Source organism: Vanessa atalanta, chromosome 9 (genome assembly GCF_905147765.1).
Source record: "Vanessa atalanta chromosome 9, ilVanAtal1.2, whole genome shotgun sequence".
NCBI lineage: Eukaryota > Metazoa > Arthropoda > Insecta > Lepidoptera > Nymphalidae > Vanessa > Vanessa atalanta.
The window spans coordinates 2,869,989-2,886,248 of NC_061879.1; the positions used below are offsets into that span (position 1 = coordinate 2,869,989).

General features: G+C 34.7%; 3 protein-coding genes across 3 annotated transcripts; 2 read left to right on the top strand and 1 right to left on the bottom strand.

Moving 5' to 3' along the window:
• The first annotated feature begins 165 nt into the window (after positions 1 to 165).
• Positions 166 to 2,732, top strand: LOC125066203. The gene has a single exon (XM_047674180.1). The coding sequence runs from the start codon at positions 287 to 289 to the stop codon at positions 800 to 802; it is 516 nt and encodes a 171-aa protein (XP_047530136.1). The 5' UTR covers positions 166 to 286; the 3' UTR covers positions 803 to 2,732.
• A 1,500-nt stretch (positions 2,733 to 4,232) lies between these two features.
• On the bottom strand, positions 4,233 to 7,218 carry LOC125066201 (chitinase-3-like protein 1). The gene has a single exon (XM_047674178.1). It carries the CDS (start codon positions 6,937 to 6,939, stop codon positions 5,569 to 5,571), a length of 1,371 nt encoding a protein of 456 aa, XP_047530134.1. The 5' UTR covers positions 6,940 to 7,218; the 3' UTR covers positions 4,233 to 5,568.
• Positions 7,219 to 7,834: 616 nt separating this feature from the next.
• On the top strand, positions 7,835 to 12,847 carry LOC125066389 (blastoderm-specific protein 25D). The gene is made up of 6 exons (XM_047674451.1): positions 7,835 to 9,296; positions 9,625 to 9,924; positions 10,018 to 10,376; positions 10,455 to 10,755; positions 10,924 to 11,076; positions 11,450 to 12,847. Exons 1-6 carry the CDS (start codon positions 7,935 to 7,937, stop codon positions 11,633 to 11,635), a joined length of 2,661 nt encoding a protein of 886 aa, XP_047530407.1. The 5' UTR covers positions 7,835 to 7,934; the 3' UTR covers positions 11,636 to 12,847.
• The last annotated feature ends 3,413 nt before the right edge of the window (positions 12,848 to 16,260 follow it).

Below are 16,260 nucleotides of genomic sequence, written 5' to 3' on the forward strand. Positions count from 1 at the left end.
TGAGAATACAACTATACATAATAAAAATAGCATTTTAGCTTTCTTAAGAATATATAACGAAAAATAAAATTTGCCTCACAATTCATAGACAAGAGTAATTCATTTCTTGACTCGATCGACTAAACATCGAATCATTGACACTTTGACAGCACGTTAAAACTTGAAATGTCAATGACGTCACACAGGCGACAGTCTCGTTCTCATTATTTTTATTTCGCAATTTCCAGAATATCCTTATATACTTTTCGTATTTTAATTTAAATTCGGTTTTATTGAAGAGAGTGAAATGGATAATCAATACTATTACAAATTAATGGCCAGTTATCTGTCAAAACGAAACTGTGATGAGTCTTTCATGAGGTATTTTTTTGGCAAAAATGCAACAAAGAAAACGCCCGAAGAGCTGGAACGAGCAGATGAACGAAAACGTAGGCTACAACGAGAAAGATCACGAAGATATCGTGCTCTTAAGAACGCAAGGCGACAACACGAAGGTGTCCGTGACAATGCGGACAGCGAGCCAGCGCGTAGTAAGTCCCGAGGAGTATCCATTGACGAGGAATTCAGCGACGGTGATGAACCTCCAACGCTATGTAATTTTACCTACGATGACAAATGGCGGGAACCCGTCTCATCCGACTGCGCATCCGATGATAATTCGGCGCACAGTGCAGCTGAATTGAAAGAGGCAGCACTCTCAGGAAATATATCCCTTAATTTAAAAGAGTTCCTTAGTTCTCCTAACATGGAGCTAGACTACCCCACAGTGCACAGTCTTATGTTCCACTGGCTACAAACGTAGCACTACTATTGGTACTGATCATATCAGCCGTAAAAAATTAACTTTGGCCCATATCATTCTTATTGGATACCATGAAAGTTCTGGCAGTCCCATATTTATAAATATTAGAAAAAAGTCTAGTTAGATTACAATAACAATTGAGAACATAGTTTACACATATCGAGGGTTGCTGCTTCTGTACAATAATGTAACACATCAGTTAAGGAAACCGTCCGCCAGTAGTTTAAAGAATATTTTATGTAATTTAATTGTTTAATAATTACAGGCTTTTGTGATTTCTTGTAAAGTATTGAATGCTATTAGCATAAAATTCTTTTTATATGAAATGTTGATTTAGGTCATCTGAACCTGATCAGAAACAAATGAATGGTTACATATACCATCATCTCTGAATAACTCTTATTTTGTAGTTCATAGTAAATTGGATATATTGTATACCATTGTTGTGTTGAATAGTATATAATATGTATCTTGCCGAGTCACCAGAAAACTTATTTGTTACAAATGATATCATTTACTGAACTTTTAGCACCCAGTGCAAAATAAAAATGAATATTGCTTATATAATGAGCTCTTCTCACAAAGCTCCAAATTTTGAGCTTACTATGTTCTAGAAATTAAGCTCTTCACTCGACACTAGTTGATAATATTCCACTAGACAATAAGTTGTTGTTAAGTTGCCATATCCTAATGTTTAGATACTCAATTATATTACATATTATATATGCATATAGAGAAGCATAGATTATATATACCTATAGTTTGTGATACAATGAATTTACATTTTGTGCGAAATCTACAATATTAGCTGTGTTAAGATTTAGTGTTAAGAAGATAAGATAAAGGCAACTTCAACTTCCGGACTGCTTGCATCACTGAGGTGCTGCATGCATGACTCCTCTCACTGCCTGATTAAATTAAACATACATTCCTTGTTTTTAAACAGTCTCGTATCTCATATTCAAAATTAGTTTCTAGCAATGACATGTATTATTGGAATATATACCAAGTTATTAAAATTAGTTGATACAATATATGACTAGTTTGAGGAGTAAGATTCTGTTGCATTTAATTTATTAATACTCAAATACTTTGCTCTCTTATATCGGTGATATTGAAAATACAAGGCTTAAAATGTTTAATTTTTAAATAATCATTATAGATTTTAATTTTATTGGCATTTATGAAAAATACTCTTAAAGCGATCAATAACGTTGTAATTATTACAGATGTGTATGAAATGCACTGGATTATGACTGATATTAATGTCTTGTGTGAGAATTTATTGGATGGATATTCATTATAATAGTACCTTATAATGTTAAATATTATATATAAATTATAGTTTTTTACCAATAGTTACTTATTCCATACTCAAATACATAATTAATCTTATATTGAAGGTATCCTTTGAAAGATTTCTTTTCATAAGATATGTAATTAATTCCAGATTTTTTTTCCTGCAATCATAATTTGCCTTCAGACAAGAATGTAACAATAGTGTGAGTGCCTGTTTTTAGGTATACATCTGCCATATGAGTTAGATTAGAATTAGTTTTAAGACTTTTAAGTACTGAATAACAATGTAGTTGGCGCTATTAGTTGTAATATAGGATTCTCAGATTGTTCAGACATTTCTGGTGCTTTATTGAAACCATTAGAAAAGTAAACTATTTTCAGGAGCAACTATAGACATCACACAAAAGATATTAGAATATTCTTTCAATTTGTTGTACAAATTTTTTAGTTTCAGATTCTGTTGTAATACATAATTGTTGTTGTTTTTCCTGCAACAAAAGATGTATACGAATATTTAATGTATTTATATATATATATATGTTTGTATTCATCAATACCATTATATTCATCAATACCATATAAATGATTTTTTTAAATGTCTAAATTTTTTTTGATAATTTTGATAAATGAATACTGGCTTTTTAGTTGTTTCTATTCTTCTTAATGTTGAATCAAAATAATACAATTCTTTTTTCGAACAATTATATTTTGTTTGTGCAAATGATTAATTTTATGTTTGTATGTTTTGTAACTTTTTTATTTGTTATCTTTATTAGTAGCCTAAATGGAATTCGTCTTTCAAAATTATATTTTCGATAATCAGTTGATAAATTTTAAATAATTTATTTTAGATCTGCTCATAGCCAGCGATGCCTTCAATGAATATCATTGTATTTCGCATACTTATTTAGATATCATTTAGGTAGGTACTGTAAGGTAGTGCCATATTAAAGAGCTTCCTATTTTTAAATAATCTTTTATTGTATTTTACCCAAGATATAAAAGCTAAAAAAAAGAAAGTAAGGAACAGGCAGTATAAAGAAAATGTTTGTTTGTTCCTTGGAGGAAAATGTTTGGAGCTCATTACACCATGCTGCTCCAATGTGGGTTAGTGAATAAACATGCTGCACAATTTCATTAAAATTAGACACATATTCGATGGTCATCGTAATTACATCTTCATCGCCATTAAGAGATGAAATACAAACACAAATTAAGCACATGAAAATTGAGCAGTACTTGCCTGGGTCTAAACCCGCAATCATCGGCTAAGATGCGCGCCTTATAACAACTGTACCATCTTATATTTAAAAACTTTAGTGCAGTTATGTTGCAGAACTAATATATCTCTAATATATAAATTATTGTCTATGAATATTTAATCGAAATATTATTAATTTTAAAGTTTAAGTGGAATTGCTATTGATGATAGCATCAGTCCTTTGCTTCGATTGTATCGCCTAACCAACTTAAAAATATTATTTAAGTAATTAAATTCGTTATGCAACAATGATGTTCTAGTAAATGTTATTGGAATATCATTGTTATGCAACCATTATAAGGCCCAAGGCCTTTATTTGAAGTTATTCTATATTCACTACTAATATGTATATTGTTTTTGTAGCGACCGTACATACTAGGATCAATAAAAAATCTCTTATCTAAGGAATAAAAGGCACATTACTTATTTGAGTAAAGTATTAAAATAATGGATTGACCATTTAAATAATTTATATAAATTCATTTTTTATTATACGTAGTTATAGCCGATATAATCAAAACTACTTAATCAAATGTTACTATAGATTTTTTGAATAATCAATCCGTCTATTCTTCCCACGGACTTGTGGTCAATGTTAAATATTCAATGTCAACTACCCACATTCGAAATGTAGTCATAGCGCTTTATTTGCATAATTATTTGCTTAATCTATTGACATACATACACTTTATTGCTGTGTTCATAGTACCTACATCTTCTTGTTATAAACAAATTAAAATTAAAATAACGCCAACTTTCTAGAATCAAGAGAACTTTTTACTTTGTATTACAAAATATTTATTAGAAAGAAGACTTCTGGTAGTTTGAGGTGTATCAAAAAGACAAAGGAATTATAGTAATAAATAATTTATTCAAATAACAATATCCATACAGTAACTCTAGCTTAAATTAAAAATAAATTCACAGCCAATCACAATGAAACGGCTCTTAAAATAAATTCTAAATAAACTGTTACATAATTTTGGAATTCGGCAATTGGTAAATCGTCTTATATATAAATAAAATGTAAAGTAAAAACAAAGTACAGTAACAGCCCATAGACGCTACGTAGAATGTTATTTCAATTGTCTAAGTTTTAGAGCTTATTCCATCAAGCCGCTCCAATTCACATCCGACAGAATTTCATCCGATACGATGTATATTTCTGTGTTACGGTGGTTTCCTTCATTGCTGAAGGACCAGATCAATAATTACAAACATAAATTAGGGACATGAAAACTCGTTGAGCTTCCCAGTTTGAAATCACAAGTTTCTGTTAAGAAACGTTTGTTCTATCCACTCTTCAAAGTATCTACTAAATACATTTTTTAAATTTATATTTGTAAATGTTAGCATTTAATTAGTTATATAAAGTTTATAGAAAATGTATTACAATGACATAACATGAATATAAAATCTAAACGAAAACACGCAATAATGCACCCAAAATGCTGGTGGTATCCAGTTTAAATAATCTACTTATAACAACAAAAACATTAGTTAATACTAAACACTTGTTTGGATGGCTCAACGATAAAGGGACTTTATAAAATTTCGAATTCGCAAATTATCTCCATTCCGTTCCCAATAGGCATAACTGTTTATACACGTCGTAAATATATTTTAGTAAAGTTTTTTTTAGTGCATGTATCCACAAGTTACTCGTTTCTAATAAATTTTATAAAGAACTAAAACTATTGCATTATTTATCTCGACGAGTGATAAAAATATAAAATAAATATAGGGTTTGTGAGTGATGGTCTATGTTAACTTTTTATTACCGTTTCAAGTGGAATAACTGTCAATAGTGTATTTTATAATTAGCTAATTAAACCAACGTACTCAACTTAGCAGACATTACCACTTGGATATGCGTTCGGTCGAGTGGAAATCCCCACTTGCGGGCATTGAAGCGGTTTCTTATATTTTTTTCTAATTGTAAAAGTACGGAATGCGTGCCGTATGCGGTTCGGTGCGGGTGAGCCTTAGAGCGCAGAGCTCTGAGTCGCGTCGCCGCGGCCGCGAGAGCCCGAAGCGCGTGGGCGCCGTCGACGCCCGCGCCGCGATGACCGTCATCAAGAGTGCCCTACACTTCGAACTGTCTCGGTGATTTTTGCTATCATGAAATCTTGCACAATGTATAAAATTACTTATGTGGCTCGAAAGAAAAAGGTAAATATCATGATTAATTCATTACAAATCATCCTCAATTCATCTCCAATGTTGGGTTTTGATTTAGAGTATTTCTAACAGTAGTGGAGAGGGGAAACTTTATACTCCCTGATAATTTGTCACATGTTCCATCATAATCATCAGCATTTAATGAATATATCATAGCACCTCGCAGTTTGTTTTCGGTGATATATTTTGCTTTTGCCACAACACTATCAGCATTTTCATAAGATACCCATTCTGATTCTTTATATAAAAACGGTACCTTAGCATCTGGATCTTGTTTTATAATAGTATCATGAAATTCGCTCAAAAACATACATATGTCAGGATAATTAACAAATCCTAAATTTCCAAGTGTACCAAAGCCTGAAGCAGGGCTGCCAACCTTAGCATTATTTGCATTTACTAATGCAAATGTATGTCCATAAGTAGGTATTCCGACAACAATTTTTCTTGGATCTAATCCCTTGTCTTTGTACATTTGTACCGTGTAGTTAATATTAAGTGTTGCCAAATACAGCTGTTCCTCTGGTCTAGCATAAAGTGGGGAATTAAGACCCGTGAAAGGAGTAAACTTTGTGTATGTGTGAAAGTCGTATGTCATTATGTTTGCATAATCTACATACATGTTGATTTGATCTACATCATAAGCTACGTCCACAATGATCTGAGGAGCTGCCACAGCAACTGTAAGCAAGTAGTTTCTTTTCTCTCTAATGTACTCAGTCCTGATTTCCCTTAGTAGCTGTGAAAAGTGTTGTCGTTCCCTTTTTCTTAAATTATTTTGGTATCCCTTCACTGCTGGAAATTCCCAATCTAAATCTATCCCATCTAGTGAATAATTTCTCAACATATATTTTATGGATTTTATAAAAACTTTTCGAGAAGCATGGTCAATAACCATTTTAGAGAAACCATCATTATTACCAGCACCACCCACTGACAAAAGGACTTTTAAGTCAGGATTGTATGTTTTCAACTTGACAATATCAGGTATAACATCTAGTTGGGAGTCTTCAAGATAAATTTGATTGTTTCTTATCTGTGCAAATGCTATATTTATATGTGTGCACAGATGAGGATGAATACTGGATGGTGTTAGCTGACTAACATTTATTGGGTTTGGTGTGTTGTAGTAACATGAGACTACATTACCCACATTTTCATAAACTGAGCTACTCCCATTATCGATTCTCCAAAACAGTACATGTTTGACTAATAAAGTCTGGGCACTTAAAATACTAACTAGTAATATAGAAAAGAAAAATCCCAATATAGAAATCAGCCAAAGAGTAATCTTGTTGCATTTTTCACTTTTAGATATCCTCCCGATCGTGTTTGGGGTATTGTCTGTCTGTATGGGAACAATATATTTTCCCGTTTTGACCTTCTTAAAAACCATAACGCAGTTAGGTATTTCTATTTAACTCGTATATTCTTATACGATTTTGATGGCACAAAAACAAACACAGTATTTTAACACTTTTTTTATTAAAATTAATGGTCGTTTACTCACAGATTGTATTAGATAGTCTGTATTATGTAAATATTTACACGAATCACTTGTTTATACGTTAAGAAAATCTAAACAATAGATCAAACATCAACGTCAAAAGCGAAAAATTAAAATAAACAAGTACAAGGTCACAATTCTACAGTCATTTTATATTCCGTTCCAGTCAAGACTCAAGACTCTAAAAGGAATATCAGATTTAACTCTGACGTTTTTAAATAATATTAAATATATGATTTTAAAATATATATATTTCTATTTATAATTTGTCACAAGGTCATTAATAACAACAATAAATGTCTGCTGATATTTAGTATGTATATAATTTTATACAATATTATTCGCAAATATTTTGTTACAAATATAATAACCAATTACTATAGCTTTACCTTACCTTTAGTAAAATAATATCGTTTCTGTGACTAAATATTTTTTATTTAAACAACTCTTTGTAGCCAGTGTAATCTTTATCTTTTTTACTTTGATTATTTATATAGTTTTTTAATTTATATTAGGCATAAAAAATATTTATCATACATCAAATATATATTATACCGCACTACTTTTAATGACTACGAATGCTGATTTAAATATGTATTTTTATTATTTACTATTAGAAACTATACAGGTATAATTATAACAACAATATTGGGATATGTACATATTTTTGATTTATTATTATTTAATTTTTTTAATAATTCGTTTTATTTAGTACTGAACGATTTCTTTATATGCATACATTATCCACGACCTGTCACTTTGACTTAGATCTTTTTTATTTGACAATTACGGTTTCATACTAAATCATGTCGCTTGTAGATTTTTTTTATTAAATTGCAACATGTGATCGCTTGTACGTAAATATTCGGTATAATGAGCTTTAAATGGTTTATATCTTAAGAAAAATATTCCGAGATATGGCTAGCATGTCCATGAATCCCTACGAAGAACAGCTGTACACTGTGTTTAAAACCTTCGACGTAGATAACGAGGAAGCCTTAGACAGATCATCAGTGCTTCAGCTTTGTGACACGTTGCAGCTAGAAGACCGCGGCGCAGCCCTCGTCGATACGCTTTTCGAAAGGCAGAGCGACCGTGTCACGTTTGCACAATTCCGCAACGGACTTCTCTCCGTACTTGGCAGTGAAACTGTATCGCATCCTGAACATTCCAAGAGTAAGGAGTGTAACCACGTCGTACAGCCCAATGCCTCTTTATCGCCGCATAGCGACGACGATTCTTCTGGTAGAGAAGTAGCACCCAAATTTGTGTTTGGTTCTAAAAAGTACGGACGTCGATCACGTCCTCAGCGAACAGCTTCAGAAGAATCTCCACGCCATCGTGTTGCATCGGAGTCGAGGCTTGATTGTGCAAGATCACGACAACGCATGAGGTGCAAACGCAGTGCCTCTGCAATGGAGAGTCGTGATGACTCTGCTGTTGATGATGATAGTGCAGATTTAGACCACGACCGACGAGTAAATCGTGATCGAGCACTTGCACTTTGTCGTGGGCTTCACATGCACGGAGTTGATCGTTGTCTTGTTGACCGCATATTTGAAGCCTCAGCAGCAGAAGAGCTTACTGTAGGAGAATTTTTCGATCAACTGAATTCCTCTCTTACTACCTCAATCGCAGCTTCGCTCGACGGATTATCAACGAATGAGAGTTCAACTTTTAAAACTGATGTAGTTTCAAGTGACACAGTTGTTGAGGCTTGGGAACGTGCTGGAGTTGAGAGACCGAAACGTTTACTTATTGAATTAGGTTTTGCAACCGCTGCGCTTCGCCCTTTCGAACTGGAACGAGTTCTAGACGAGGAGCTACGAGCATTAGCTGTACCTTCTGATGCAGCAACCGATGCTCGCTCGCTGCTGCTCCTTGCCGCGCATGCACTTACGCGTATGCGCTTGGACTCAGCTTGGAGACTCTTGGACGTAGCCCGTGCTGAACGTGACAAACTTCGTGATGATCTTGCTGAAGCTAATGGACGAGCAAGAATGTTAGCTCAGGATGTTGATGAGAATCATGCACGGATAGAAGCTGAACTGAAATCAAGTCTACGGCAGGTGGAAGCACGACATGCTGAGGCAGTTCGTGTTGCGGCTGCTGAGACTGCAGCTGAGAGAGAACGTGCTGCAGCAGCTCATGTAGCCCTTGAGGAAGAGGCAACTCGTCGTGCCGAAACAGAAGCAAAGATGCGAGCTGAAATAGCTTGTCTTCGCGAACGTATAGATGAAGTCCAGGTATGTAGCCAATATTATACTGGTTGAAAACTTTAGTATTTCAAAGTAGATATTAGATCTACCAACTCCTAAATTTATATATGTATGTATAATGTATATATATATAATCAAATATTTTTAATCAGTACCTGCAGTAAGCTATCCAATATTTTTGCTATGTTTTTCTTTTTTATTTGAAATGTCTACACAATGAAGTTTGTATAAAGGTATTTTATCAATTATAGGATAAGAAAGATATACAAAAATTAGATTATTTTATATAGATAATAAACTTTTTTTATTGAAATATACATTGAATAATCTAGAAATTATACATCTTATCGTTCAGGAGCGTCTGAGAGCAGCTGAGGTCCGTGCAATGCAAGCTGAACGCGAACAGGCCAAGGCACAAGAAGTGGCACGCGAAGCGGAAGAACGAGGGGTAAGACTCGCAGAGCGGGAGCGTGAAGCCGCCGGTGAGCTGAATGCCCGACTGCACGAACTCCGCTCCGAAAACCAACGCCTGCGCGACCGCAACGACGAGCTGTGTTCCGCGCTCGAAGTCAGCTCGCGGTGCGCGGCCGTCGATGCGCACATCGCGCCCTCGTGGCGCGACGAGGTGGCCATGAACGTACCGGCTAAACTCGAGGTTTTTGTTGTATATATTTTAAAAATTGCTTCATACTTATTGCTTATGTATAAAAATGTGTTTTGATAAATACCACTAATGGCATTTTTGCAGGAATGTGATCTGTCGTTACTACCGAATGAAAGGAAACCAATCGATTCCAGAGAGATATTTGCGAAACTTAAAGTTCTATTTAAAAGTATTGAGAGCTTCCCGACGAGCGTTCGAGGTGGTTGTCGTTTGTGTAGATCTGTCAGTGAAACAATTTCATCAATGCAAAGAATTATGCAGGAACAGAGTGAAGAAATGTTAACACCATCGTTAGCTTCGAACGTCTGCATCAAAACCGATGTTGCCTTACAGACTGAGCCCAATGTAAATAATGCCGAAGACATAGAATTATTGAAAAAAGATCTTATAGACATCAAACAAAAATATGAGGCCGAAAAGCAGAACTCATCCACTGTGATAAAGTAATAATTCTATCTTAAATTATAACTTATTTTCTTGGATCAGTTTAATTATAACACGATGAATGTGTATATTTACAGGGAATTGGAATCGAGCTTGGAACAGATGAAAGTAGAGTACGACAAATGTGAGGATTACTGGACGTGCAAGCTGGAGGACGAGCGCGAGGCGTTCGCCGAGGAGCAGCGCGCCGGCGACGAGCGACTCGCCGACCTCGTCAGCAAGATCGCTGACTACGAGCGACAGTTCGCGCCCGTCGCCGCCCACCCACACGGGCTGCCCACCATCGACGAGAAGTGCAGTCTCGAGCTCCAGTTCACCGATCTCGAGGAAGAGTTCGCCAAGTATAGGACCGAGAAAGAAGTCGAAATAACTAACAAGGTACAATTTTGTCGAGATCAAATTTAAAACGCCAATCTGTCTCTTTAAAGTCAATTCCCACTATTGGTCGAAAACTAATACGCACGAGATATTCTCACAGTTGTCTCGAGTCCTCGAGAAGTCATCATCCCCTCATTGATGTTTGGTTTTATGATTCATTTTATTCAGGCGGAAGAAATAAAGCGATTAAAGGCAAAAGTAGAAGAGTTGGAGCGACGACAACCGCCGGCCGACGGTGCGAGTCGTGGCGAGAGACGAACGCGCGAGTCGCCGCCCGAGCGACCGCTCGTCCTGCACTGTGCAGACTCGCACGACGTAGCGGTACGTACTGCTTCCTGCCTCTCTTTCCTCTCCCTTTATGGGATATAGCATTGACCCGATGCTCACAATTTTCAATTAAGTTAACGAATGATAGGTTCCGCTGCCACTCGTGCCTGTTTGCGTATCTTTGCTATGACTAAAATATTGTACAGTGTATAGTAAAGATTGGTCTTTTTCTATGAGTTTTTTTTTAATTACATCAAGAGTGGGTCTCGGGACAGTCTTCTTAAATAATTTTAATAGTTAATTTACACGTTGTAAAATATTAATTTCGAGTGGTGGTCGATCCGAACGTAACGTAACGTGGATAAGCCACCATCAGCAGTCAGTCAGTCAGTCAGTCAGTAGCGGAGGCGTGCGGTGCGTGTTGCAGACGTGCGCGCGCTGGCGGGCGGGCGCGGCGGCGGGCGCGCGCGAGTCGGGCGCGCTGCGGGCGCGCGCGGCCCGCGCCGAGCGCGCGGCGCAGCGGCTGCACGCGCGCCTGGCGGCCGCCGACCTGCTCGTCAAGGACCTGTACATCGAGAACTGCCGCCTGGCGCACCTGCCGCGCCTGCCCTGACGGCGCCGCCCGCGGGCCCGGCCGGCGCCGGCGCTGCGCCTGCGAGGGACGATCGCTCGGAGCGCATCGGAGGTTTCGTTTCTAACGGCGTCGAGCGGTATCCTCGCCGTCGTTCAGTCGTTCGTTTATTTCATATTTTTATATATTTGAATTAGCAACGACATTATGTATCCCCGAGTATGTATAAAGTACGAATATATATTGAGATTGATATTATACCGCGGTTGCAAATATATATATTGTAAATAATATGTTTTAATACGTTCATATATTGTTCAGTATACACACCAATAATAAATACATTATTAACTGTATTCTATTGAACGCGTTTCTGGTAAAAAGCGGACCGAGATGAGGCTGTAGGCGATGCGACCGTCACGGCTCCCTAGTGAGGTAATCGAAGAAGTGAATTTACTAGATACATAGTCGCGGCGATTGCCTGTATCCTTTCGATTGATTCGGTTCTAGTTAAATACCATGTAGCAAAGGGCAGTCCAAATTGAATGCGGGTTCAATAGTTGTATACCTGCGCCGTATACAAGTCTGATTGCAGTCTGTTTCAATAGTAGTGCACCTTCACACATTCTCATAAAACTCGTTTCGACGTTGACCGCGTTGTCGTGAATCGATATGTAATAAATTTCCATTCATCGAGTATCATTAACGTGGTTATTAGGTCGTAACATTTCGATGAAGGAGTAGATAGATGTACTTTTGGTCCAAAATTAAAATTATTTAGTGAATAACATCGGTTAGGTAAATAGTTGCAATTTGTAATCACTAAAACAAATATTCAATAGTTTTTAGGCTCACAGGAAATGCTAACGATTGAATAGTTTCGCAGTCCATTATCGTGTTAATATCTTATGGATTTATTTGTATAAGTTTATTCCTGTGCTATGAAGCTCTATGCCTCGAACCAAAGAGATACTAGAAGTGGCATGCCTCAAATGTTGTGTTTATACTTTTGTTACTTGAAATTATAAATAATATATATTTTGTACATTCATAATTTGACAATAGATGCCATTTCTAGATTTCTCTACGACTAGAGTCTCCAGTATGTCGAACAATATTTTTATCAACATATATGGATATAATCCATAAACCTAATAAGTGCCTTTTATTGATATGTAACACATACTTCTGTACATTAATTATATTGTTAAAGAATATAACATAAGATAAAGTTGTTTGCAAGAAGGAACTGTTATACACATATATATATATATATATATATATATTAATATATATATATTATTATATATATATATTTATTATTATAATATAATTTTTTGTGCGTATTCTAGAGAGGGCGAGTCTCGTGTTCACTTTACACTAACATATGAATATATAATAAACGAACTGATACTTTAATTTGTGATATCGTACCTGGAATTTGTTTCTTGTATAAAAAAAAAAAACTTAAATCAAATTTATTTCAATCGCGTTACATGAAAATTCAAGGTTTTAATTTTTAAATATTGTATATATTATTTAGTTTCAAAAGATATGTTGTTCTGTAGTTATATACTACGTATTATTGTAGTCTGTAGGATTATCACTGGCGAATTTCTTTCACGTAGTCTTTCCTTCAAATTTTAAGCTTTCGTTGACATATCGGTGAGTACTTGTAGCTAGGTAATTGTAAGACTATAATGGTATTAAAGATTCGTTCTCGGTAGTAATACGTTAGAGAAGGACGCAACATATGACGGGCTTTGTCACTTTGGATCATACATAACTATACGATAAAGAAAAATGAGATTATGATGTAAAATACTAATTTTAAAACCAGAAAATCATTCAATAATTGCATTTATTCTGCATAAATAACAGCATTTTGTATGTTATCGGTCTTAATGACATGTATCGAATACTACTTAAACATCTAAAACATATTCCGTTATAAATAAAACTAATAATTACTTTAGAATTATCCGGTGAGAACAAATGTGGTATCGATAAATGAACCCCCCAAATGCGCATCACTAGCGGCCCTAACGCTATATTACTCCGCGGGCGAGCCTTTAATACTACAGTAGTGACTTGGTGATAAATAGAATGAACATTCAGTTCATTGCTCCTATGTGTAGGTCGAGGTTAATACACGCTCATATTTTATATGGATTTAACTATATCTATGTAACTAGTCGACGGTTTGTAATTATAGTGAAGCCCTACTTCTTGTGATGACTTTTTTTTTTTTAATTTCGTTTAGAATTTGTATTTAGTAATCGTAAGAAAATTTGAATAAAACGAATTGTTAATTCCAAACGATTTATTCTATATCTAAGTTCAAATGTGATTTAAAATGTAAAATTATTGTTTTTAAGTTTCGAAACGTCAAAAACGGTTCGTGGTCCGAACAGAAAACTTCAATCGTAACGATAATAATGTTATATTAATTTAGTGTACGATTTGATTTTCATTTCCCTCGTGAGAAAGTTCCTTGTATTATTTGAATTGATCTGTAGCTAGTTATTAAATGAATGTAGCTAAATTGTCAATTTTTTACTCTTACGTAATATAATAATTGTAAATGATTTCGGCCTAAGTTGCTACCTATGAGATAGGTACGTTTTAGTTTTAAGTTGAAGTGATTACATGTTGTGAAGCGTACACTGGATGTATGCTTGTTTAAATCTATTATATGTTAATGAGAAATGGATAGAATCGTCTCGCATTGATGATATGGTCGAGATTTACTTAAGTCAAGGAGTAAAACGACTTGTTCGTTTAGTTTTTGTAAGTCGTTCGACTTACGACTAAACGGAGTAGTTGAATTCGTTCAATATAATATGTTTATCACTTGTTTATATTTAATTTAAGGCGTTCAAGTTTTACGGAAGCGGATTTAACAATTGACTTTTTTCTTACTTGTATTGCAAATAGCGAGAGAGGAAGGAGGAGAAAATATTACGAAAAATCATAAAATAATAAAAAAATCAAACACTATTAATACTAAAATCATCGAAAAACTAATCACGAATTTCTCGAACGCCGCCGTTCGTATAATATTTGAGAGATAATTTCTAGTTAATTTTATATTCATATTGGTGTAGCTAATTTACTTTTAAAATAAACACATATAGCTCAGTCAGTAATATAGCAAAGACATTAAAAATACTACATAATTTTAAGTTGCATTTATATTGTTTATCGTTACGCTCATATCGTTTGTGTTCTTATAAATTAATTATAACTAGTGTTCGTCTAATAGTATAAATTCGACCATGATTTTAATTGACGAGAAAAACTGAAGTTAGTCAATAGCTTCGAATAAAAAAAAAGAGTTTTGAATTAAGAGAGAATTAGGCATTGAATTGTTTTGTCTTTGCCTATTTAAATATTATTAATGCTTCTACATCAATAGTTATATGTTCATCAAAAATTTTAAATTTACAATCATTCCATATTGTACTATAAAATTGAACTTCAACTTGTAATTATTACGATTTTTTCTTATATTTTATTAAATATAATTCAAAAAAAATCGATTACTAAACGCCTTCTAGTTTGGAATGAAATGATTTGTTCAGTCGTGAGTGTCTCAATTTTATTACCTCCTATATATTTATATAGAACATTTAATCGTTATTGCTGTAACATATACATTTTATATGTAGAGATGATTTTATCCACATCTCCAACAATAGTAAGACATTCAACGTCATGTAGTTGATAACAATGATATGTATCTAGTTAATGTTCTAATAAACTATTAAATTATGTTAAGAAGGAGGAATTACTTGACTCTAAAACTCTATATGAAATTTCGTTGACTTCACCTTTCCGATGTGATTATTATCTGTGGACAATATTGTGTTTAATTGACTTTGTTTGGCGGTTTCCTAAAATTTTGATATTCAGTTAAATATGGTGTTCAATGTTAATAATTCTGTTGTAACCAGCCGTGTAGGCTAATTACTGTCTAATATACTCGCAATCACAATAGTTATTCAATTGAAAAACATTCCTGACGATTTAACGGTTTTTTCGATTGATTTGTATGTTTTTTTAGTCTTTCGTCGAAATCAAATGTCGGAATGAATACTTTTGTAATTAAATTTTTTTCGACAATTCACCTGATGACTTCTACTCGTCTCGGATCTGACGCGTGTGGATAATGTAAATCCATCACAGTAATAAAATGTTGATTGATTTATTTTAATGACTTTTATTCTAATCCTTTTATACGTATAGAGGTTGCTGATGTGTGCTAAGTGAAACTTGCACCAGTTCGTAAGACAGGTTCATGCCGAGAGTAGGGATTGCAATCAGGAAAAACGGATCCGGTAATCCGGCGGATCCGGCATCATTATACGTCAACTGGATCCGGGGACCGGATCCGGTGCTAGCAATTTTGGCAAAATGATAGAACATGAGTAGACACTTTAAATGCGCTTAATTGTTAAAACTCTTTAATCTAGGCTTGATTAAATTACATCGTTAATTTACTGCATAACATACTATCAGCACTGCTTAAATAACTTCGTTTTTGATACTGAACTGATATTATTGGCACGAGCAAGAGTCATGGTCGAAGTAGGTAAGCTTATCAATTGTTAGGAACAGCTGTGCTTCGCACATTAGCTATGATTAGCTATAGTCGATATTTTATA